At 40.2% G+C, this 24,277-nt stretch overlaps 3 protein-coding genes across 5 annotated transcripts in view; 2 read left to right on the top strand and 1 right to left on the bottom strand.

Annotated features, from left to right (window-relative positions):
- The window catches only part of LOC139954302 (uncharacterized), a 55,580-nt gene that overhangs the window by 20,923 nt on the left and 10,380 nt on the right, over window positions 1-24,277 (bottom strand). The gene's annotated exons all lie outside the window — the stretch shown is intronic.
- On the top strand, window positions 12-5,239 carry LOC139954303 (uncharacterized). Of its 3 annotated transcripts, none has more exons than XM_071954041.1 (5): window positions 12-84; window positions 1,085-1,202; window positions 1,621-1,707; window positions 2,420-2,481; window positions 3,156-5,239. In XM_071954041.1, exons 2-5 carry the CDS (start codon window positions 1,137-1,139, stop codon window positions 4,198-4,200), a joined length of 1,260 nt encoding a protein of 419 aa, XP_071810142.1. In that variant the 5' UTR covers window positions 12-84; window positions 1,085-1,136; the 3' UTR covers window positions 4,201-5,239. The 3 variants fall into 3 exon arrangements, with proteins under 3 accessions (XP_071810142.1, XP_071810145.1, XP_071810144.1); XM_071954044.1 differs by having other exon boundaries at window positions 25-84; window positions 1,106-1,202; XM_071954043.1 differs by lacking the exon at window positions 12-84 and adding an exon at window positions 107-254.
- Window positions 6,536-24,173, top strand: LOC139954301 (optineurin-like). The gene is made up of 11 exons (XM_071954039.1): window positions 6,536-6,855; window positions 7,586-7,879; window positions 9,375-9,559; window positions 10,304-10,402; window positions 11,129-11,842; window positions 12,903-13,018; window positions 15,566-15,718; window positions 17,105-17,204; window positions 17,405-17,599; window positions 18,376-18,726; window positions 19,124-24,173. The coding sequence occupies exons 2-11, from the start codon at window positions 7,612-7,614 to the stop codon at window positions 19,247-19,249; spliced, it is 2,307 nt and encodes a 768-aa protein (XP_071810140.1). The 5' UTR covers window positions 6,536-6,855; window positions 7,586-7,611; the 3' UTR covers window positions 19,250-24,173.

Raw genomic sequence — 24,277 nt, 5'->3', positions numbered from 1 at the left:
CGCACTTTATTTAATAAGTGAATAGCAGTGCAGATTTTTCAACATGCAGCACACACTTTCTGACACAAAAATCTTGGATTAATGGTGAGATTTGAGACATTTCAATGCATAATTAAGTTATTAGTCGATTAAAAGTATATACTTTTCAGTAAAGCTAATGGTGATTGATGCACCTGCTCTGTTTTAGATGTTGGACAGAAAGTTGACGGTGAACAATCGCATCGGTACACAACATCCATGCAAGATTACATAGCGTATGTATTACAATGGGGTTTTCAATGGAGATTCTTTTCAATGTATTTGTTGAACATGGAGACTGGCACACTGTGATGTGAAAAGCTCTTGAAACACTGCAATTTGCAAGTGCAAAGCCCCTTCTTCTTGTCATGTCAGGATATCACACCAAGATTAATTAAGAAGAGCAAAGAAATGCGAATTCTACCTCCATGCATGGTGTAACTAACTACTATTTTAAAATTTAGGTGTTTTTTTTTTTTTTAGTGCTAAAATTTGTAAAAAGGCCAAACTAAGGGGTTTACAATTGAATCTTGTATTGTATTAAAAAATTATTGTAAAAATAAAAAATGAATTATAAAAATAAAATACTGTTGTCATCACTTTCTTCATTTTAGTTAAACCATGGAGGTTAAAGAATTAATTAAACTGAGTTATTCCAAATTAATAAGCAAACCTACAAAATAAACTGAACCTCTTTTTGATTTATAGTTTTCAAAAATCACCAATTGTGCGACTTTATCTGTGTGGTGTGTGCGATTTTGTAAGTGGGCTTTTTTGTATAGGTGGGCGACTTTGAGGGGGAGGGGGGGGGGGTTCTTTGTAGTGGACAAGTCCTAGTAGGGACTAGCTTCTGGAACAATGTTGCTTAAATTAACTATGTGTATAAATGAATAATGATGAATATAATACAAATTGTATTATCAGCAGTGATCAGTCGTTCACTTTAAATTTTACCAATCCCGTTCTTTGTGATTTGAAGAGAGTGGACTTTCTCAACTTAAAAAAAAAAAAAAAGGATTATACTTTGATCCATTTATGAGCAGTTTTTTTTCTTTTCTTTTTACAGCTTTTCTTTTTCTTGTACTAGCGTGTGAGACCAAAGGTGAGAGTGTTGAAACATGGAGAAGCATTCTGACATCTATCCTCATCCATTCCCCAATCATCATCTCAAATGGGATCATAAGGTACGTCTCATCAGACATCTCATCGGCTTGAATCTTCCTCATTACATCAAACTCAGCACTAAATATATTCTTATTGACAGTTTCAAAGATTGGTGAACAACATTAGTTGTTTTATCAAGTGTGGTTCAAGCAAGTGTGTTATATCATGGAGTTAGAAATAGACCTCCATGGTTTTATAGTGTTAACTTGAATAATTAGTTTGGTCACAACTAGGAACTTTCACCAAGGTCATTAAAAGGTCACTGGTGTGTTGTAACCAATACATGTACATTTAATTATAATTAGGGCTGATTAAATTGGCCTTGCCAATACACAGTCCTAAAATTGGGTCAATTAAATTTGTTAAATACGCTTGAGATAATGCCGGAGACAGATACATTATGATATTTAGGGATTTTTGTTTCTTTTTTTCTATCAGCTAAATCTGATTGGGGAGAAAGTGGTGGATCCGATGATTCACTGCTGTGAGAAATGCACAATGCCGATATTGAGCTACGGTCGAATGGTGAGTATGCTTTCAAAAAGGGGGGACATCACCATCACAATGATAGCAGTTCTCTGGCTCTGTATGGTATTATGATCTCTAGTCTTATAAGAGATGTTAAATTTGCATCGGGGATAAAGAATATTAATTTTGGTTTTTACCCGTACACCGATGTGTGTTAGCACTGTATACCCAGTACTTTACCAAGAACCCAAGACCTTTGCAATTCTAGATCAGTGTCTTACCAACTTGACTACCGAGGTTGCCTGGTAATCTTGTTTTCCCAAGTGCGTGCACCCTGTGTAGATCTGATAGAGCTGGTGCAAACTTGCAGTATTTTGCTGAGAGTTTATAACTCCATGCACGGCCTCATGCCAACTATGATCATGACGATCTTCCCCTTAAATAAGAAGAGTACCCAAGAGCTGCCATATCACCCAATTTCTGCCGTTCCTTGCTACAAATTCTGAAATTCCCGAAAAAAGAACTAATCTTTCCATTTTCTAATAAACGTTTCTGATGAACAAATTTGAAAATCTCCATGATGACTGGAAACCTTTTTCCTTGTTATGATGAATGTAATTCTAAACATCTCCGCGTTTGTTGTGCAAATTTTCACTGATTGTAAGATGCAAATGTCGGCAATGCTGGAGTGTCATGGCACAGAAAAATACTTAGCATTAAGTTTACTACTATTATTTGACAGAAATTATGTTGTTCCATTGGATTTCAGATTCCCTGCAAACATGTGTTTTGCTTTGACTGTGCTAAAGCCACTGACAAGAGCTGCCTAAGGTTAGTACGTCACTCTGTTCATTAGCTAGAACTACCCCCTATCATGTGTTTTCTAGGCACCCTGCTAGAATGCATCAAAGCCCAGAACCGTTGAAATTAAAACTACCTAAAGCTAAATGCAGCAATACATAACGGAGGTTTCTATAAAACTGGTTCAATAATGAATTCAATTATATTTCAAATGGTATTTGCAGTGCCTAGACTTTTGGATTTGAGTCATCTGCTAAATGTAGCACAATGCAGCAACCAATACTAATTGGTGCATTTTGTCGCATTTAGCTGGTGTACGGTTTGAAATCTTCAACATGCATTCCTACAGCCGACATCATTAAGGCTATAATAGAATTTAGATATTTTTGCCCAACAGCTATGTAAGATTTTTTTGATAAATAATTTCTTAGTGAAAGCTTGCTTTCAAAACTTGGGTTTTGGTCGCAATAAATCCCGGTTTGTACCTCCAGCGACAGGCGAAGGCTAAGTCAATTTTGACGTCTTCACTGTGAATGTTTTTGCAAGTGTTGAGCACATCTCAGCCCTTCTGAAGTTGTTTCCCAAATTTGTGATGTCAACATTTTTATCGCATTTACATTTGAACCGGGCCTAAGAGAAGAAGTTTGTTAAATGTTCTTTCCAGTAGTTTGAATAAAGTTTGTGTCTCACTTCTTTCTGAACAGGTGTGGTGACAGTGTCCAACGAATTGAACAGTCTCCATTAGGTGGCATCTTCATCTGCACCTATGGGGGCTCTAAGCATAGCCCAGGAGGCTGCAGACGGACTTATCTTTCTCAACGAGACCTTCAAGCTCACATTAATCATCGTCATAACAGACACTCCTCATCAAGCTCATCCAGTACTCAACCATCGAGTGAGCAGCCAACTCGCCACGAGCGTCCTATCGGGGAGGATCCGCGCACACGCTACTCAACGCCCCAGGAGACGTACAGCACCCCAGGAGCCCCGCAGCATCTCCACGAACGCATGCCCTACGAGGCGGAACCTGCTGATATACCCGTTTCACCCAACCCCCACAGCGAGTACGGGATTGAGCGAGTTCAAGTCCGGAAGTCCAATCTGATCACGGTGCCCCTTCAGGAAGAAAAGAACTACAGCGGGAATATCCACGAGCAGGCGCCCCCTCCACCTCAACAGGCACATCAACCACACCAGCTACCCCCATCTGCTGTGACATACACAGGACAGCAACCTTTACCCCAGCATCAAGTCCCAGGCCCACCACCTCCACCTCCTCAGTCCCCTTTATACCCAGCTCAGGGTGTCCTACCCCCTATGGTCCATCAGCCACCACCTATGTCCTACGCTGTAGTCACACCCCAGTCGGTTATGACAGTCTCTCATTCAGTTCACCAAGCACCCCCATCAGTCCAGCCTGCTCCTTACTCCTCGGTCCATGTCCCACCCGTTCCTTCACCCGTATCCATTCCTGGAACAGTGCCAATGTACAGTACTGCATCTCAACCCCACTACACTTCGACCACACCCGAGCAGAGCCCGTCGTTTCAAAGCCCAGTCGCACCCCCTACATCCGGGCAGAACTGGGTAACCGGGGTGTCCATACCGCCACAGAGTATGGTGGGGATGCCACCCATCATACCCGGTATGTCACCCCAGACTGCAGGTGTCGGGGCAGATTTAGGCCCACCACCTTCCAGGGGACCCCCACCCGATGCTGTTAGGTACAGACCTCCATACTACCAGTAATCAAACTAAGTAAAACAGTAGGAGTGCTACATGACAGTTGTCGCAGCTTTTTTGGGGGTTAGAAACCCCCTAAAATAAATGTAGGTTTTGAACTGCCTTTAGCAATCTCAGTGGTCTAGTTGGTAATACATCTGCTCTAGAATTGCAAAGGTCGTAGATTTGAATCCCAACCGAGTAATATGCCTTTGATTTTGTTTACAGAACTCGGGAAAGTACCAAGTATGCAGTGCTAACTGTATCTGTGTAGAGTAAAAACCAAAGTTAAGAAACCTACACGCTTATTTGTTAAGTATCAAAATAAATGACAAGTTTCTGTTTGCTGGCCAACTGCTATAATTTATATTTTGTTTAGCAGGTTTATCCTCCCTATTCCCTTTGTTTTCAACTAAAAACCTTCAATATTATCCACTGTTGTTTTAGTGAAAATTTGCCAGTCTGCAACATGATGATATCAAAAGTACAGTCAACTCATCAGTGTCTTACTATTCAGTATAATTCACTGTGGTTTTGAGTAATAGATAAACAATGCATTCACAGGAGCCAACTGTTAATAAACTATGTTAGCAAATCTTTCTTTAAAGCCATTGGACCCTTTCGGTAAACAGTATTGTCTAAAGGCCCACACTTCGTGTATCACAACTTACATATAAAATAACAAATCTGTGAAAATTTAGGCTCAATCGGTCATCGGAGTCGGGAGAAAGTAACGGGAAAACCCACCCTTGTTTCCGCACGTTTCGCCGTGTCATGACATGTGTTTACTATAAATCCGTAATTCTCGTTGTCGAGAATTGATAATTGTTTCAATGTTTTCTCATAAAGTAAAGCATTTCATGGAATAATATTTCAAGAGAAGTCTTTTACCTTTACCTTCTGTAAACCCTGTAAGTTATTTGTAAATTTGTGAACTTTTATTTTGTTTTCGGTTCCGAAAGTGTATAATGGCTTTAAATGTGAAGGATTTTATTTGCTCGATTTCAAGAAAGAATTGTATGAGGATTTTTTTCTTCAAAATCGATTTGTCCTTTTTTTTTGGGGGGGGGGGGAACATTTGAGAAATTTTTATTTGAAAAATGTCAATAATTTGATTAGAAATGAACTTATTAAAGCAACACTGATCTTGTTAATGATAGTTTATGTGTCATTTGAATAAAATGTTTTATAGTCTCTGGATATTTACCTTTTTGTTAGCCAGGCATTGGCAGGCCGGCACTTTCATTCATGATAGGGCAAAGCCAATTTTATTTTGCAAAAGGTACTTCCGCCTTTGGAAAATCTATGGGAAACTTTTGGTGGCACCTGGGCCAAGACCAGGGCACAATTTCATAAAGCTGCTAAGCACAAAAATTTGCTTAGCATGAAAATTTTGCCTCGATTAAAACAGGATTCCCAACCAAATTTCCATGTGATTTTCAGGATAAGCCAACAACAGCTGAATACTAGTAACGAGCAATTTGTAACATATGGAAATTTGGTTGGTAAACCTGTTTTTATCGAGGCAGAAATTTCATGCTTGGCAAATTGTTGTGCTTAGCAGCTCTATGAAATTTGACCCAGGGCAATTGATGTCATGATCTCCGTGTCTTCTGTGTAATCACATGCCTGCTGGCCAGAGAAGACTTGTTAACCAATAAGATATAAACCGAGCGTCTGCCTTTCACTTCTTTTCTTTTGGGACCCCAGCTCTAAATTAACGGAGATTCAAATTAACTGCGGTACCTGCTGCCAAAAGATTCACTCTGCCTCTAGCTACCGGGCAACCTCGGTAGTATAGTTGGTAAGACACTGCTCTAGAATTGCAAGGGTCGTGGGTTCGAATCCCACCCGAGTAATATGCCTGTGATATTTTGTTCACAGGACTCGGGGGGAAAGTACTGAGTATACAGTGCTTTACACACATCGATGAATGGGTAAAAACCAAAAATATAATATTTCAAATTAATTAATAACTTAAGTAAAAGAAAAACATATTCCTTCTCTACAAAATTGCCTAAAGTTTCCCTTTTTTAATCGATTTAGAAAGAGAATAAAAAATTATACGACATTGGCAATAATAAACGATCGGGCGGCGGAAGATCGATCGATCGTGCGCATCGCGTCGCATCGCACGCCCTCTTGTGTTCAATTAGACTTGTGGACAAGTCGTTAAATCGGCCCCACGCGCTGAGTTAGTGGTCTCGCGAGACCACTATCTCAGGGCGTGGGGCCGATTTAACGACTTGTCCACAAGTCTAGTGTTCAATGTGTATGGTACCCTGTCTCATATAGAGCGAAAATACGAACAACCGGAAGTGGTACAAACCATTACCGTGTCATTGATGAGGAATGGGGAAATCCCTGTTTGGCAGAGGAAATTTCGAAATATAGAGTTATCGTGTTTGTTCTCTATTGTTATTTATACTAATTTATTCACTTGATCAGCAGGTATTTTACTTGGGTTTTTCCTTATGCGTGACACCCTCGCTATTTTTGGAACGATGCAATAATCAGACGGTGAGATTGCAAAGAAGACCCTAGTTTGCCAAATTCGGACTTATCTGTCAGTCAGTCGCAACTCTGTTTACGTGTAACGTAGTCGTAGATTCGAATATAGTTTGTTGCATGGATGGTTTTGTAGTATCTGCAAGGTAAAATCAAAACTCCCAAGACTAAGAGGTAAGTTACCCAATTTTCCTTTCTCTAAGGTTTTCTTAAATTCCTTTCTCCATCATCATATTAAATTAATAATAAATAATAATTAATAATTAGATGCATTGCACATTGAATAGTGACATTGCTATTGCTTGCTTTTGCATTTTTGACGGCACGGACCACGGTGTCTGTGTGTATGATTGTTCATTGACTTTGTTGTACAATACCACAGCGGTACACTTGACAACCGGTGGGTATTTTATTTTTAAAAAGTTATTAATATTATTTTTATTATTATTAAATTATACTACCTATGAGTTATGACCGAGGACTCAGGAGTAGGTAGTAATTATTGTGTGCGTTAGTTAGTAATTCCATGGTAATTCAAACCGGGGCTCCGCCGTCTATATTCATTTAATTAAAAACAAAATTGACATTTGCAGAGAGCCCCAGCATGCCCAGTAGTGTCACAGGGTGTGTAGTTTGGTTTGGTGGTAGGAGAGAATCCAACACATATTACTATTAAATCACCATATGGTGCTGTCCTACTTTTAGAAACTATTATTAAGGCTCCCCCGTGAGCCTTGGGCCCTATAGTTTCTAGAAGTAGTGCTGTCCTACTCCTACATACAGCATTCCATGTTTTTTTTTATTATATGAAACGATAGCGAATGGGACCTCATTTGATCACCCCTTCTTTTTCCAATCCTAATTTTGTTGTCTTTTGTTTCATTCTTAATCTTTGTACTCGAAGGTGAGGGTTAAAATAAACAAGGTACGATGCCGTTACCATCAAGAGATAATCCCCCTGGTTCCAACTCATCAGCCGAGTCTGACTTTGTTATTCTCCCGAGACCCTCCCTGGGCAATGGTAACAATGGAGGACCCGGGAGTCAACAACATTCTGATAACCAGCAACAGCTTCGGTCTCAGTTCTCATCTCCGGCATCGCCAACAAATGGAGGAACGAACTGTGTCACTATCATGCAGTATGAACAGTTGGTGAACACAGCACGTGCAATGAAAGAGGAGAATCAAATGTTGAAAGGTATACAATCTGATATCTACAGCTCTCACAAGAGAGCAATTAGGCCATATCTTTACAAATGTAAAACAAGTAGACACTAGCTGGTTACAAGGAAACTTCCCTGTCCAATTTGTTAATTTGTGTAAAGGAAAAAGTAAAGAAGGACTACTTTGATTGTTGTACATAAGCCGGTACAGAACTAGAAGTGTAAAACTACTGCAAAGACTCCAGTACATTTGTTTTTACCAATGATTTAATATTGAGCTATATTATTCACCTGAAAGTGCTTCATGTCAGACAATACACTGAGACTATCTTTAAAAGATGATTGGAGAATTGTACTGTAGTGATTAATACTGTAAAATCTCACTTTGCATAAGGCCGACACACATATAAAAGACAGTGGACACTATTGGTAATTGTCAAAGACTAGTCTTCACAGTTTCGTGTATCTCAACATATGCATAAAATAATAGCCTTGCTCAAGGCAGTCGCATTATTCGCTCCGAAAAGACGCCGCTGTAAACCCACCCGTATACCCTGTGCGTGGTGCGTGCGATCACACCGCATGACCTATACCCGATACACACTGTCACATCGTCAACTACTGTGCACAAAAGTCATCCGCACTCGTACCATTTACCGCATGCGGAGGCCGTCAGGCCGACAGCCTTGTCGGGTCTGTAACTTCCGGGTTTAATGTGTTGTATTGAAAAATTTCCACAAGTGGAAAAAAATGGGGGCTCTCGGATATGCTAGTAGGCAGCTCATGAATATGTATATCTTTCGTCAGACCTATCAGACAACACAGGATGTGAGGCAGACGTCCAACCACGCACTTCCCTTATCACGACCGTTGGACCCTATGGTGGTGTGTGATGTAAACATGTCTCGTCTTTCGCGGGCATAATGGTAATGAGCTAACCGTGGGAACTCTTTGCTTATTATAGTAATGAGGTCAGTGGCTTCAACACAGACCCTACAAGGCTGTCGGCCTGACGGCCGACGCATGCGGATAGTGTATGGGGGCATCGTGTCGTGCGATGTTACGCACAGTGAACACGGGTGGGTTTTTATACAGCGGCGGTCTTTTCTCGGAGTGAATAATTCGACTGCCTTGAGCAAGGCTAATAAAACAAGCATGTGAAAATTTTAGCTCAATCGGTCGTCGAATTTGCGAGATAATAATGAAAGAAAAAAACACCCTTGTCACACGAAGTTGTGTGCTTTCTGATGCTTGATTTCGAGACCTCAAATTCTAAACTTGAGGTCTCAAAATCAAATTCGTGGAAAATTACTTCTTTCTCAAAAAATACATCACTTCAGAGGGAGCTGTTTCTCACACTGTTTTATACTATCAACCTCTCCCCATTACTCGTAATCAAGAAAGGTTTTATGATGATAGTTATTTTGAGTAATTACCAATAGTGTCCACTGCCTTTAAGATCAAACTTTGATCTTTGTGAAATATCTGGCCTTGTTTATCAAAAGATGTGTTGTTTTTGTGTTTATCCAGGGCAACTAACTGATATGACGAAGACCATCGAGTCACGTATTGAGGACTTTACCAAAGGGAAAAACAACTGTAAACTAGCCAAGGAGAAATTTAAGGAGCTACGACAGAGTGCTCAAGAAGAAGTCACCCGGTTAAGGAACCACATCGTCAAGTTGGAGACAGAGTTGAAAGAACACAAGAGTGGGGTATGCGTTAACACTATAACCAGTCCTCCCAAACCATTCAGGGAGTTGTTTGAAATGTCTTGACATTTTGCTTAAGGCCTAACATGACCATACCATGTCCATTATGAAGGTAGAGGGTATCCTCACCCCAACAAAGTTCCAATACACACAACTTTACTTTTGTACATACCTTACCCCACCCCCCCCCCTAAAAAAAAAGTCAATCAATCAATAAATACAGAATTATAATAATGTTAATAAGACAAAAATCAAACAATGGGGACACACATTCTATAGACCTTATATAATAATTTGGGGGGCTAATCATCCTTAGTCGCAGCTAAGAGCTGAATTGCGAAGGACGCGGCTACAACGTGTTCGAGAAGCAGGCATGCAAGGGCGCCTCTGGCTGCCAGCCAAATCAACCCATTATGACCACGGAGCACAGCTAAGATCGAATGATTATGTATTGACGTCATCAGGCCGCCATCTTAGATGAAAAACAGTGACGAAACAATCAAGACGCACAGATTTGTACGTGCAGAGCAAAGTATTGGCCAATGAACAACCTCCTTTTGACCTCTAGGTGACGGCGCCCTACTAAAACAACCCCATGTGCATAAGGTCTATTTGGAGAAATCAATTGATCTTTTCTTTGTAACTGTGTAGTTGAGAACCTTCCACAGACTTAATACGCAAAACTCCTCGAGGAGCTACCCAGTCTTTAGAATTCCCCTATAAATACCTTCTGCATTCCTTTTTCAGAAAACAAAGGAAGGCCAAGCAGATGCCGAAACAAAAATCAAAGCACTGGAGGAAAAGGTTGAACAGTTGGAGCAAGAGTTGAGAAGTAGTCAGGAAGAGGTATATCAAGATGTTACATCATAGTGCCTTATACTCATTTTATAGCTCAATCAAATATAAAGCCATTAATTTTGGTTTTTACCCATACACCTATGTGTGTTAGCACTGTATACTCAGTACTTCCTTGAGTCCTGTGTTACTCGGGTGGGATTCTTTATGGGTTCGAATTCCACCCGAGTAACATGCCTACATTTTTTTCACAGGACTCGGGGAAGTACTGAGTATACAGTGCTAACACACATCGGTGTAAGGGTAAAAACCAAAATAAATATTCTTTATCCCCGATGCAAATTTAACATCTCTAATATAAAGCCAGAAATTACAGGGAGCCCCTTAAGCCCCATGTGGCTATGTTGCCCCATGTTTTGGTATTAGCGCCACTTCAAAACATTTCCTGTAGGTTTTTCTATGATAGTGCCTTTTGCAAAATGAAAATGGCCTTGCCCTTTCAAAGACAGGACTTGAACTTTGTTCTGAAGAAAGGGGCACAGTAATGTTCCTCAGGTAAGGGGTACTTCTATGTGGAAAACTAATTTTGGGGGGAACTTTGCAAAGGGCACCACTGCAAAAGCACAGGGCACCACTGCAAAAGCACAGGGCACCATGGCAATTGCTGTTGTAGCAGTGGGTTATTTTGAGGCCTGCAAAGACGAAATATATTTGTTGCCTATGAATTTAGTAACTTTCACAAATAACGACTGGATGTTTGTTTTCTACTCCCTAAAGGTCGTTGTTTCCATTGCGTCTGATAATTCTAAAGCGTCTGATACCAAAGATCAACCCTCCATAGTGACACAACTCAACAATGATATTGAGGATATCCAAGCAACCCGACTGGACTTTAAGACAAAGAAAGCAGATTTAGAGCAAGCGCTCCAGAAGTCTGCGGCAGATCTGAAACATTTCAAACAGAGACTGGAACAGCTTCAGCTTGAGAAGCAAGATTTGCTCTCGCTCAATAATGAGCTGCAGACTATGGTGTCAATATACAGCAGGTCTGGTAAGAGACTGCAGGCCAAGCCGTCCATGAGAGACGCTGGTGTTGATCAAACGATGGAAGAAGTTGAATCAGAGTTCACTTTCGAGAGACCTGGAGAATCATTCCCTGGAGCTGGCGAGCAGGAGGCTGCTCAGACAGCTAGAAGCAAAGGTAGCTCACCCGGGTATGTGACGAGCCCCACTACTGTTGTACAGAAAACAAACATAGCCCTTCAGGACGTTTTGCTTCAGCTTCAGGCAGAGCGGGAGAAAGTGACCAGTTTGATGGAAGACTTGAAGAAGGAGAGAGAGGACCGCAATAAAATTGAAACGACATTAATGGAGCAACTGAATGCGTGCAGCGGGGAACATCACACTGCTGTGGAAAACCTGAATCATAAACACCAGGAGCAGGTGTCGGAGTTGTCTAGGAAACTGGATGAACTGGCCATTGCAAATCAGGTAGTTCAAACTTTGCGATCATGATTTATTATTGATACATGGATGCTTATCAGGTCATCACGCAACTTGACAATGGGGTCATCGAAATTGTCTGCCACTCAGGTCATTAAAATTATTGATCAAGAATTGAAATTGTTGGCCTGGTCAAAAAATATTGATCAGGTCATTAAAGCCATTGGACACTTGGTAAACAGTATTGTCCAAAGGCCAACACTTTGTGTATCACAACTTGTATATAAAATAACAAACCTGTGAAAATTTAGGCTCAAGCGGTCATCGGAGTCGAGAGAAAATAATGGGAAAACCCACCTTTGTTTCCGCACGTTTCGCCGTGTCATGACATGTGTTTACTATAATCCGTAATTCTCGTTGTCGAGAATTGATAATTGTTTTAATGCTTTCTCAAAAAGTAAAGCATTTCATGGGATAATATTTCAAGAGAAGTCTTTTACCATTACCTTCTGTAAACCCTGTGTTATTTGTAAATCTGTGAACTTTTATTTTTTTTCTGTTCCGAAAGTGTGTAATGGCTTTAAAATTGTTGATCGGGTCATTGAAATTGAAAATCAGTCATTAATTTTTTTGATCAGGTTAAGTACATTGTGTTTTTTAGTTTGTTTATACACATTGTGTATCTTTGCTGTCAATGAAATTGGTGATCAGGCCATTATCCCGAAAAGAGTGATTACATAAAGTTACTTTCAGGTATTTGAAACAATTGAACAGGTTATTAATACTGTTGATCAGGTCCCAGAAGAAACATTACTGTTATTACAGGGAAAAATTCACACAACTTTGTTGCTCAATCTATAAGGCATCACTTAAACTGGAAAACAAACACTTGGGAACATAGCACAGTTAGCAAAGTGGCGTTAAAGATCCCAGGAGAAACATTACTGTTATTACAGGGAAAACTTTCACACAACTTTGTTGCTCAATCTATAAGGCATCAAATAAACTGGAAAACAAACACTTGGGAACATAGCACAGTTAATAGCAAAGTGGCTATAAATATTTCTCACTATCAGGTTCTTGTTCCCCGTTCGCCTTTTTCTCTTAGGAACCACATTACAGTCTTGAACTTAAACATCAAGTGCGGAGCCTGGTTTGTGAACTTCAAGAAAGAGAGAGTGTATTGCAGCAGACAGAGGCCACAGCTACGGACCTTTGTGCTCAGTAAGTAGAAATTCAAATGTCTTTTTTTAGTAGAACTGATTACTAAAGGTATACACTTGTTTTTTTTTTAAAGGACACTGTTGGTAATTACTCAAAATAGTTATTAGCATAAACACTTACTTGGTAAAATCGAGTAATGGGGAGAGGTTGATAGTATAAAACATGGTGAGAAACGGCTCCCACTAAAAGTAACATAATTTATGAGAAATATCAAATATTAAAAACCTGCTTGAACGAAAATGTCAAGTCGTGAACTTTGCTGAATTCCACTTAAAATGTTTTTGATGAATAAGGAAATCGAGTCATATGGTTATAAATAGGTTTCAATTGTGTAAAAAAACAATCATTTTGTATGCCCTTGTCCAGAGCTTTTCTGCGAGATTTGCGAAAAGCCCCGTTACATAATCATCTCAAAACGTCACAAGTAGATAAAGCCGCTTTGTTGCAGCGTGGATGTATAACAAATGACGTCAGCGGCATTGTCCTTTGACGCCCGCTCTCAATGGCAGAAGTGTTTTTTAGTTTTTCAAAAAACCTTTAGGTAGGGGCCTGATTTTTGACTCGATAATTACGAAAAGTGCAGAAGTGTACACATATCAAAATTACATTAAAATGGTGAACAAGTGCATTATAAACAAGTAAAAATACCATTTCTGTTGAAAACATTCCGCTCAGATAGCTGTTTAATGAACTTCAGGTCTAAGCCCTTTTAGCAAACAAGTTTTCAAAGCAAACAAATTTGTGCGGCAAGGGTGTTTTTTGTCAATGTTCTCTTGAAACTTTGATGACCGATGAGCCCAACTTTTGACAGATTAGCTATGTTTGGATACACCAAGTGAGAACACTGGTCTTTGGTAATAACAAAAGGTGTCTAGTGCCTCTAAAAACTCATTCCCAGAGGAGCCTTGGTAAAGTGAGAAACAAAACCACTTTCGATATGAATGTAAATCCCCAGTAAAGGCCAATCCCATCATCCAGTTGATGTATTACACACTTCAGCAAACAATTACAAATTTCCCTTTCACTGCCTTAAATATTGTAATGACAAGTTAACGCAGACTAATGATAGCTTTACCCACATAATCTTAAAGGGACATGTTGCCTTGGATCGGTCGAGTTGGTCAATAAAAAGCGTTTGAAACCATTTGTGATGAAATCGATATGATTAGAAAGATGTTTTTAAAAGGAGAATGTGTATTTGATAAACTGCAAACCATAATACAAAGAAGTTATGCCCATATTGTGCATTTACATTACATAAATTATCATATTGACAAATTTCTCCAGGGGCAATGTATTTCTCATTGAGGGGTTTTCCTTGTAAAGAGTAAGTGTACACAGACATTATACACTATGTACTTGGTACATGTATGTGTAGGCTACTGTACACAGACATTAGAAACAATATGTATAATGTGTACATGCACAACTGTGCGTTGTGGACATACAGTCATGCATGCTGAAATTGAAGCTTCCTTCGTTATTGCTCATCCAGGGCTTAAAAGGGGATTCCCCATGCCTGCACCACATGTGGCAATCCAATGTCAGTACGTTATAATAATTCATAATAATAATAATAATAATAATAATAATAATAATAATAATAATAATAATAATAATAATAATAATAATAATAATAATAATAATAATAATAATAATAATAATAATAATAATAATAATAATAATAAAATAAGCAGTTACAATAATAAGCCATATGTAACTAGTGTACACGACCCTTTACCAGACGCAGCCACATGAAACACATACACTGTAGCAACAAAAGATTTCATAAAGTGAACAAATGTAGGTGTGGACACTTTTTTGTAGAATTGACTCACATAGTACACCATATATTGTCTGCTAACTTTATTGTTGATTTACAGGGGAAAAGATATTTTCATTTTTATTGGGTGCGGACAGATTTTTTTTATTTTCCTTTTCTTATTTACTTTCCTTTAAAGGGTGTATGAATTTTTTGTAGGACAAAAACACAATGTCCATTGATTTACACTAAACTTACACAGTTTGAAGATAATGATAGTAGAAAGCTTCCCTGAAAATATTACGTGCTGAGGTGCTGTAGTCATCAAAATAATTTTCGTCTCATGAGATGAAAATTATTTTAAGCATTTACAAACGTATTTTCATGACATTGTTTTTAACTCATTTCTCAAAAACAACAGCACCTCAGTAAGTAATATTTGAAGGGAAGCTTTCCACTATCATTATCTTCAAACCCTGTAATAAGTTTATTGTAAACCTATGGACATTTTGAAAAAGTACCGTAATCCTGTAAAAGTGACATAAGATATGCAAGTTGTTGCAATTTCTTTTGGTAAACCTGTCTTGAGATAATGTATTAGGCCTGGAATTATGTGATTCTAAATTCTTAATGGTTTTTTGTTGTTTAAAACCAGTAAAAACATTCTTAAAATGCATATCCGTGAGGTCTCACAGTTCATTTCTGTCTCTATAATTTTGTGCTTTTGTCTGTATTGATAGTTCAAGTAATGTATTTACCCCTTTGTTGAACTTTGACCCATGTAGAAATGAAGCCCTAAAGGCCAAGATTGCTTTGTACCACGATGAGCTTGAAGAAGTCAGGAAACAAGACACTCATATGATTGAGAGTCTACGACAGGAGCTGATGAGACAACAGACTACTGTCCAACTAGAAAAACAGAAGGGGCTCATAGAAAGGTAGCAAATCTTAATCTTCTAATAAAGTGTAATAACAAATAGTTTTTACATTGCAGTCAACAATAACCGTATCAATGCGCTTAAGATTATTGTCCTTGTCACTGGGCCAACCTTTAATCTTATTCAGCTCCCTTGGTAATACCGGTATAGAGCCCTGGGTAGTATTGGTATAGAGCCCTGGGTAGTACCGATATAGAGCCCTGGGCAGTACCGGTATAGAGCCCTGGGCAGTACCGGTATAGAGCCCTGGGCAGTACCGGTATAGAGCCCTGGGTAGTACCGGTATAGAGCCCTGGGCAGTACCGGTATAGAGCCCTGGGTAGTACCGGTATAGAGCCCTGGGCAGTACCGGTATAGAGCCCTGGGTAGTACCGGTATAGAGCCCTGGGCAGTACCGGTATAGAGCCCTGGGCAGTACCGGTATAGAGCCCTGGGTAGTACCGGTATAGAGCCCTGAGTAGTACCGGTATAGAGCCCTGGGTAGTACCGGTATAGAGCCCTGGGTAGTACCGGTATAGAGCCCTGGGTAGTACCGGTATAGAGCCCTGGGTAGCACTGGTATCGAGCCCTGAGTAGTACCGGTATAGAGCCCTGGGTAGTACCGGTATAGAGCCCTGGGTAGTACCGGTATAGAGCCCTGGGTAGTACCGGTATAGAGCCCTGGGTAGCACCGGTATAGAGCCCTGGGTAGCACCGGTATAGAGCCCTGGGTAGTACCGGTATAGAGCCCTGGGTAGTACGGGTATAGACCCCTGGGTAGTACCGGTATAGAGCCCTGGGTAGCACCGGTATAGAGCCCTGGGTAGCACCGGTATACATGTAGAGCCCTGGGTAGCACTGGTATCGAGCCCTGGGTAGTACCGTTATAGAGCCCTGGGTAGTACCGGTATAGAGCCCTGGGTAGTACCGGTATAGAGCCCTGGGTAGCACCGGTATAGAGCCCTGGGTAGCACTGGTATCGAGCCCTGAGTAGTACCGGTATAGACCCCTGGGCAGTACCGGTATAGAGCCCTGGGTAGTACCAGTATAGAGCCCTGGGTAGCACCGGTATAGAGCCCTGGGTAGCACCGGTATAGAGCCCTGGGTAGCACCGGTATAGAGCCCTGGGTAGTACCGGTATAGAGCCCTGAGTAGTACCGGTATAGAGCCCTGGGTAGTACCAGTATAGAGCCCTGGGTAGTACCGGTATAGAGCCCTGGGTAGTACCGGTAAAGAGCCCTGAGCTGCCGTGGCACTCCACTTCGACGAGTGCCGGTGTTCGAATACACGTGAGCCTTGCACAGTTAATTGGTGTTTGCACTGTTCAATGTTCAATGAAACAAATAAAATATACCCCTATATCACTTTGTTAAAACATGTAGTTACTTTCTTCATTTTCCAATACAGAATCGACTATGAAAAGCTGAAAACTGACCATGACAAACTGAATGCTGAATATGCTGATCTGACAAGAAGGTTTACGGATATTCAGACCACCAGAAGAAAGGTACTTATTCCAAACAATTAATCGGGAGACTTCTCAGTCTTGAAAAAAACTGTCCTACCTGGGTGAGAGGTAGGAAGTTGGCCGGGATTTGCTTAATGGATCGAGGGAACTTCTCGATACTAACTTGACTTCCGTGAAGTGAGTTTTTAATAGGGGTTAGGTTGCATTTCTTAAATTATTTTGCGATTGTGTCCTTACAGACGGCAAGTACAGCCGCATTCAATGAGCTGCAGGAGGAGAGAGATAACTACTTAGCTCAACTGATGTCAGCAGAGGAGGCAATTGGGGCAAGGAATTCCCAACTTGAGAATGTCCGACGGGAACTTGACAAAGTCCGTCGGGAGTTTGGGGAAGCCAAGATCCAACTAGACACCATCCCAGTACTTGAGGCACAGGTAATAAAGACGTAATCATCTTTGCTGTTGTGTCCAAGGTGTTTTGTAAGCTGGGGTGTGATCCCTGGCTATGTGGCAGTTAACAGTTTTATGGCTTCTGTCTGGCACTCTTGAACGAAGATATTGATACGGAAAAATAGGGCTAGATAGTTCAGTTGGTAGATCGCCGACACGTAAATTCAGAGGTCATTCAAATCCCGCTTTACTCAACTTTTCTTTGTGCAACCCCAATTTAAATTAGATATCTGAACATGTATGACTTAAAGGTAGATGCATTTGTGTGCATGCAAGCAGAGGTATTTTTCATCATCATCATTTAGCGGTGGCAATCGAGATTCCATTCACACCGTCACGCCAGAAGTGTTTATCCATCATCATGTTTAGAAGGTCCTCAATTTCAGACTGTAGGTCTACGTCCTCTGTTAGGGCACGGAAGTCTCCAGTAGAACACGTCAGGTATGACCTGGTTTTTAGCACGAAAGCAGTGGCCAGCAAAAGCAGACTTTGCATTGAGCAACAGTAGCAGAGATTGGTGGAGAACGTCTCTGTAAATTGTTACCATGAGACTCCACATGATGTTGTAGCACTGACGCATTTTGGTATCCATAGCTGTACATGATACTATGAGTTTGGATATATCTCAAACCACCAACACCAATAATCAACACAGCTACATCCCCATTACATACAGTTTACATGACATTTTAATTGTAATAAAGGGTCTGTTGGACGTTAGGCGTTCAGTTGATTTGATGTTTTGGGGTTTTTTTTTCCAGGCGGAAATCTACAAGAACGATTTTGACGCCGAGAGAGCAGCTCGCGAGAAGAGCCACACCGATATGGAATTACTGATGGTTGATATGGAGCGCCTCAGGGAGGACAACCAACGGATGCAGGAGGAGCTCGCCACTCACACCAAGGTACAACTACAGCAGATGCAGAATCGTCACAGCACAGGCAGCAGTAGTGGTGGCTTCTATAATACCCTCGTGCGCCCCTTCGTCGGCCCCCGCATCGGCGGCAGGCGCTCTGCGTCTGAATCTCTACCAGAAACAGATTCTGATTTTGTAGGACTGGATGTAAGCCAAGTCGGGGACCGAGTCTTCGATGAAGCTGGGACTGGAGTTGTAAGTCAAATGCCCTATTTCAGTCCATGGTTATAAAGAATCTTGAAAAAAAAAAAAAAATTACAGTTGTAGTTTTGTGTGAATACAATACTCCATGTATTTTTCTTGACAAGAACAGATACTTGTGAGTTTAGTCTTATGGGTTCGCCATACAATGCCTTATTAAATATGGATAGCCATCATTGCTAATGTGCAATCTCGGGGAAATCTGTGCTCTGCAACACAGTGTACTCTGCTCATCAGAGAGCTGGGCGAAATTTGTTAGTTGAGGGCTGTGGCCCGCCCGGCACTGCCCATCATGACTACAATACTGTTACAATGTATGGATCAGTTTCATGTAAATTGTGCAAGCATTAAGTGCATTTTTTGTAACCATTTTGTTTCTATTTCTTGACAGGACCATCGGATGCCAGCCTCGAATCACCCACCATCCTCATCGGCTATCATCCGATGCCCTAAATGCCAAGATGAATTCCCAGACATTGATACTCTACAGATTCATATGCTGGACTGTATCAATTAGATGTCGGAGATAAAACTCATTGGGGGGGGTGGTATCGAGCCAGGTCCCACCCCCTCAAATGTCCTCGTACTTTAACACTCTTTTCCTGAGACTCACAGGACACAATAGGAGGGGGGTACAACAAGCCACTTATAACGGTGATGGGGTCCTCACCTAAAAGCTCAACTAGAAAATCGAGGTTGACGAATTCTGAAAATAGTTTAAGTTAAGCTAAAGCTGATATAATAAGATCTCTGTATTTACGCTATTTTTTTTACTATTTCTTTTTTCGAGGGGGGGGGGGGTGTTTAAAAACCGTGTATGTTGTCAAGAAATGAGAGAGAAACACCAAAGAAATTAAGAACAAAACCTTACCCGATGAACTGAAGCCATGCTTTGTAAAAAATTGCATAGTATGGCAGTTAATTCACACTTTATTAAGAAGACCTATACATGGCAAATCATTGTAAACACGATGTAGTTGGTTGTAAGGTTTGTACAAACATACTGTAATTGAGTTTGCTTATTTCATCTTTTTTAACTTCTGTGTAAGCGTATCAGGCAAACATACAAAAGGCAAACAGTATGCACAAATACATCTTTTGCACATCAAATAGGCTTACAAGTGCTGTCATATTGTAGTTAAATGCAACTCGGGGTATATTAAATTCAAAATAAGAATAAACGCAAACCAATTTGTTTCTTTTCTAATTTCTGGCGGTTGGAGAGGAGTTAAGGCACTGCCCCTGACTACAACATTATCAATCCATGGGGATTCGATATATTGACTTTTTCCCAGGTGAAAATTTCATATTTTGCTACACATTTAATATAATTTGTACATATGTACGTGTGAATACGTTGTATGTGAAACAAGCATTTTATACACTGATTGTTGAAATGTTTTGTATATTTGTTTATGTATCAATCTCATTTTCTACACAAACTAGTTCAATTACTTTTGAAGATTTTCTTGTTAAGTATTGTAATAAACTGTACATAGAATCAGAAGAGTATAAAGTAGGAAATCAGAAGATAATAACTTTGCAAACATGCAGATGAAAAAAACAAACGCCAAAACAAGTATTTGACTTGAACATGTAAGTAAAAGTGGCCCATTTATAGAACACCTTTGTGCAAAATGTTACAATATGGCTCTAATAAGAAACTAAACCATACCAGAAACACCGGGGAAAATTATTTACATGTATCCAAAGTGCATGGTCATCCAAAGTGCATGGTCATCCAAAGTGCATGTTCGAGGTCACACAATGTGGCCTGGCACATATATACCGTATTGAATATGACGTCACCGTTCAAATATCTGCCCTACAACATGGCGTCTGTGTGTGTGTGCATGCGTGGGTGCATGTGCCGTAGTAATCAAACCGGGAATGCTGCGTGATGCGTGCTTCATTGATGTGTGCGTTTGGACGCAGATACGGTTCGCCCTATAGGATGGCGACTTTCATAGCAGCAAAGGGGTTATTCCATACGGTCTATTTGACGGTTGAGTGCTGTGGTGCACACAGGCTCAAGCTCTAGTGTTTTTAGAGTGGACTTGGGTTGATGTAGAGGTTTCTTTTCCCGTCTTCCACCTCTAGGACCTTGGTTCGAATCTCGCCGGGGCATTGTCTACTTTGGGTTTTTAGTCCCTATCCGTGAGAGTTGGTTTTCCAAAGAATAATTCTTCGCATATTATGATTCCCTAACCGTGCACAGTACACTAATCATCTGATGTGTCACGTTTTAACGACAAATACATCGAATGTACATGTATCATGAAGAGGAAGAACACGTGTACCATCATCATGCTCCACCTTTCAGTTCAGTGGTGGTGTCATGGGGTGCAAAAAGGGTGCTAGACCAACTGGCAACAATAATCCAATGTGATCAAGGGTTGAGCTATCTTTTATTTGTTGAGCATTTGTTAAAAGGTTGTATATGCAGTTCCAGGTTACTATAGTCTATATTTCACATTATTTAAAATTGGTTAAAATTACATGTGGGATAAGGTGAGTGGACCATGTTTATGATACGGTGGTGTATGGAAGAAAAATATACACCTGTACATTTGTTATTATTTCATTATTTTAAGAAATGACATAACATTACACAGTAGTGTTTGATTTGAAAACGTTGTTTATATCTTCGACAAGTTTAGGGTTCAATACGCCAAGGACAGAAAATTATTGCTAATGTGGTTACCAGCCAAAACACAATGTGATGTGCATTATTGTAGGACTGGTTCCCTACAGATTGTCTATATCTGTAGATCATACATGTAGTTGCTGAGCATTTACCCAGAATTATACCCCGACAATGAACCGATCCGGCCTGTCAATCAAACTGTGCGCGTTAACGTATTTGACCAATCACAGCAATGATTGTGGTCGGACAAACTCGGTCATGCGTGCGCGTATAATTTTGGCACGCGCAGCAGAATCGTGCAGAATGTCATTGGGAGTGCTCGTACACGTGTCTTGCTCACAAGCGCTGTGGGCGGAGCTTAGTGGAAAGCCGGAACGGTCCATTCTTTCCGGTGCCAATTTAATTGCGTTATTAACAGTTTTCCCCATGTGTACCATAGTACTACCTTTTTGCAGATGAAAAAGCCAATCCTTAATCTCTAAAATCAGAGAAAGCTTATTTTTACACACCAAAAAAGAAATATAAATAAATGCTTTGTGCCATCAAGACCATAAGAACTTTAAAAAATCTAATTGACATCAGTTGAAATTCATCTATAAAGTGTTGATATTGTTTACCTGCATTTATTCACTAGAGTACAAAAAACTTTACAAATAAACGACCAGAAACGATAAAAATATAAGAACGTGGTCAAATTTCTTTATAATTTTAGTTTTTGTATGCTTGTTTACAGTGTATGACTCTAATTTATTTATAACCAATGGCATTGCGGTATTGTATTCACACAGCAGAACAGGCTAAACAAAGTCTCTCCCACGAGTGATTTATTTTCCTGTTGGTTTGTGTGGATATGAGGCTAGACAAACACAAACAATAAATTATTTAATAAATTAAATAATTGGTTGTTAAATAGTTAGTGTTTTTATGGAGTCACCTACAGCTGTCGGGATTTTAAAAGTACTAATTAATTCAATGTAAAATAAATACTACTCCATATTTAAAATCATTTCTGTGTCAGTGACATTTATTAACTCATGTTGTGATAACACTTCACTAACTTCGCTTGCCACCACCAGTCTCGTTCAAAGACCACTGTTTTAGGATGTAGTGAAGCATGATTGGCAGTTGGCGCATACCAGAGCTGCCAACATCCCCCTGATCCTGCAGAAAGTTCCCTGAAAATAGACCAATCTTTCTATGAGTGATAAACAAATTTGAAAATTTCCCTATTTTAACATCGAAGTCTTATACAGCGCACGCTTCTACCGATCAAGGTACTCAAGGTGCTGAGTATATACAAACTTTCAGAAAGATTTGTTATTGCAGTGATGAATTTTGAGGCCCAATTATTTATCACCTTATACGGGTTTACAAGGTGCTACGGGCATACAGCAGCCACAGCCAGGAATACCGGGAATATACCAGGAATACCGGGGCACAACACATGCGTTACACAACACATGGGACCAACGGCTTTACGTCCCATCCGAAGGATGAAGCAATAATTAAGTGTCTTGCTTAAGGACACAAGTGTCACGACTTGGGATTCGAACCCCCATTTTATGTTGAATGTAATGCTAAAAGTCTCCCCGATTGTTGTACAAAATCTCCTTGATTGGGAGATGCAAATATTGGCAGCTCTGCAATAAGCACAGTCAGAAGTACATTCACACATATGGGGTTTGAGGCATTGCATGATGAGGTATCAATATATATCTGGTTTGCAGTAACACCAGGGCCCAATTTCATAGAGCTGCTTAAGCACAAAATTTTGCTTAAGCAAAAAAATCCTTGCTTAGTAAAATCAGATAACCGGCCAAGACTCCGATCAATTGTTATGCTAAGTGAACAACAGTTAAATACCAGTCACAAGCAATGTATATGGCATGACATTTTGGCCAGTAACATGTGTAAAATAAGCAGCTCTATGAAATTGGCCCCAGGTGTGTATCTAATTGCCAGGTAGATCTTGTTATTTTTAGTACAAGTTCAACATTAACAATGATAATTTGCAATGGATTACACAATAAAACAACATTATTATCGATTGTCAAATCTTTAGTAAACAGGAAGAGGTGACTTGGTCAGGGGAATGGTCCAATGTTCATAAATAAGTCTGCATCCAGTCCCAGCACCTTTCTAAGGGGTGCTGGACCCGAGTGAAGTAATTAATAGTTTCATTGTAAACATTTTGGAGTGTTGGGAGCTGGGCCAAATTTCATGGCTCTGCTTACGAAAGAAATTACCATTGTGTGTTTTTCATTTCATTTCCAGAAAAAGGAAGAAAACTCATGCCAGGGTTTGCAACCAAAGTGTCCTAGGAATTTGTTGGAACAGTCATCTGACACTGCTCTAGAAATGCCGAGGTTGTGGGTTTGAATCCCACCCGAGTAATATGCCTGTGATTTTTTTCAACGAACTCGGGAAAGTGCCGAGTATACATTACAGTGCTAACATACATCAGTGTATATACATGTACATGTAGGTACAACCAAAGATAATATTCTGAATCCCCAATGAAAATTTAACATGTAGAAAAGGTTTTCATCGGGGAGACATTTAATTTCCTCTTCATTTTGGTTGTGAAACCAAGGACACTCAGAAAAGTGAACTTTATCACTGCACTATCCAAGACCCCAATGGAGAGAAGAGAAGGAAGTTTCAGTTTTAGGTGTGGGAGGAAAACCCCAGAGAGTTATTCCAGGGAAAACAACTGCAGTCAGGTAGGGACTGAAAACCCAATCCAAAAGTGCCCCCCCCCCTGATTCCTAGAGGTGGAAGGTAAGGAAAGATACTACAATGTATGTAGAGTGTCATGGCCGAGGGATTTCGAGCACTGAATTCAAATTCATGAGTCCCAGTTACGATAGTTCTTTCCTTGAGCAAGATGCTCTACTA

Source organism: Asterias amurensis, chromosome 2 (genome assembly GCF_032118995.1).
Source record: "Asterias amurensis chromosome 2, ASM3211899v1".
Lineage (NCBI taxonomy): Eukaryota > Metazoa > Echinodermata > Asteroidea > Forcipulatida > Asteriidae > Asterias > Asterias amurensis.
The sequence above is the reverse complement of the archived record's forward strand: the minus strand, read 5'-3'. Positions and strand labels throughout refer to the sequence as shown.

What these genes read in the sequence shown, in the direction of transcription:
- LOC139954303 (XM_071954041.1), top strand. Translation starts at nt 1,137, where the DNA reads ATGGAGAAGCATTCTGACATCTATCCTCATCCATTCCCCAATCATCAT. An exon ending in ATCTCAAATGGGATCATAAG is followed by an intron (nt 1,203 to 1,620) that starts GTACGTCTCATC and finishes TTTTTCTATCAG; the next exon opens with CTAAATCTGATTGGGGAGAA. An exon ending in TATTGAGCTACGGTCGAATG is followed by an intron (nt 1,708 to 2,419) that starts GTGAGTATGCTT and finishes ATTGGATTTCAG; the next exon opens with ATTCCCTGCAAACATGTGTT.
- LOC139954301 (XM_071954039.1), top strand. Translation starts at nt 7,612, where the DNA reads ATGCCGTTACCATCAAGAGATAATCCCCCTGGTTCCAACTCATCAGCC. An exon ending in TTCAGACCACCAGAAGAAAG is followed by an intron (nt 17,205 to 17,404) that starts GTACTTATTCCA and finishes GTGTCCTTACAG; the next exon opens with ACGGCAAGTACAGCCGCATT. An exon ending in TCCCAGTACTTGAGGCACAG is followed by an intron (nt 17,600 to 18,375) that starts GTAATAAAGACG and finishes TTTTTTTTCCAG; the next exon opens with GCGGAAATCTACAAGAACGA.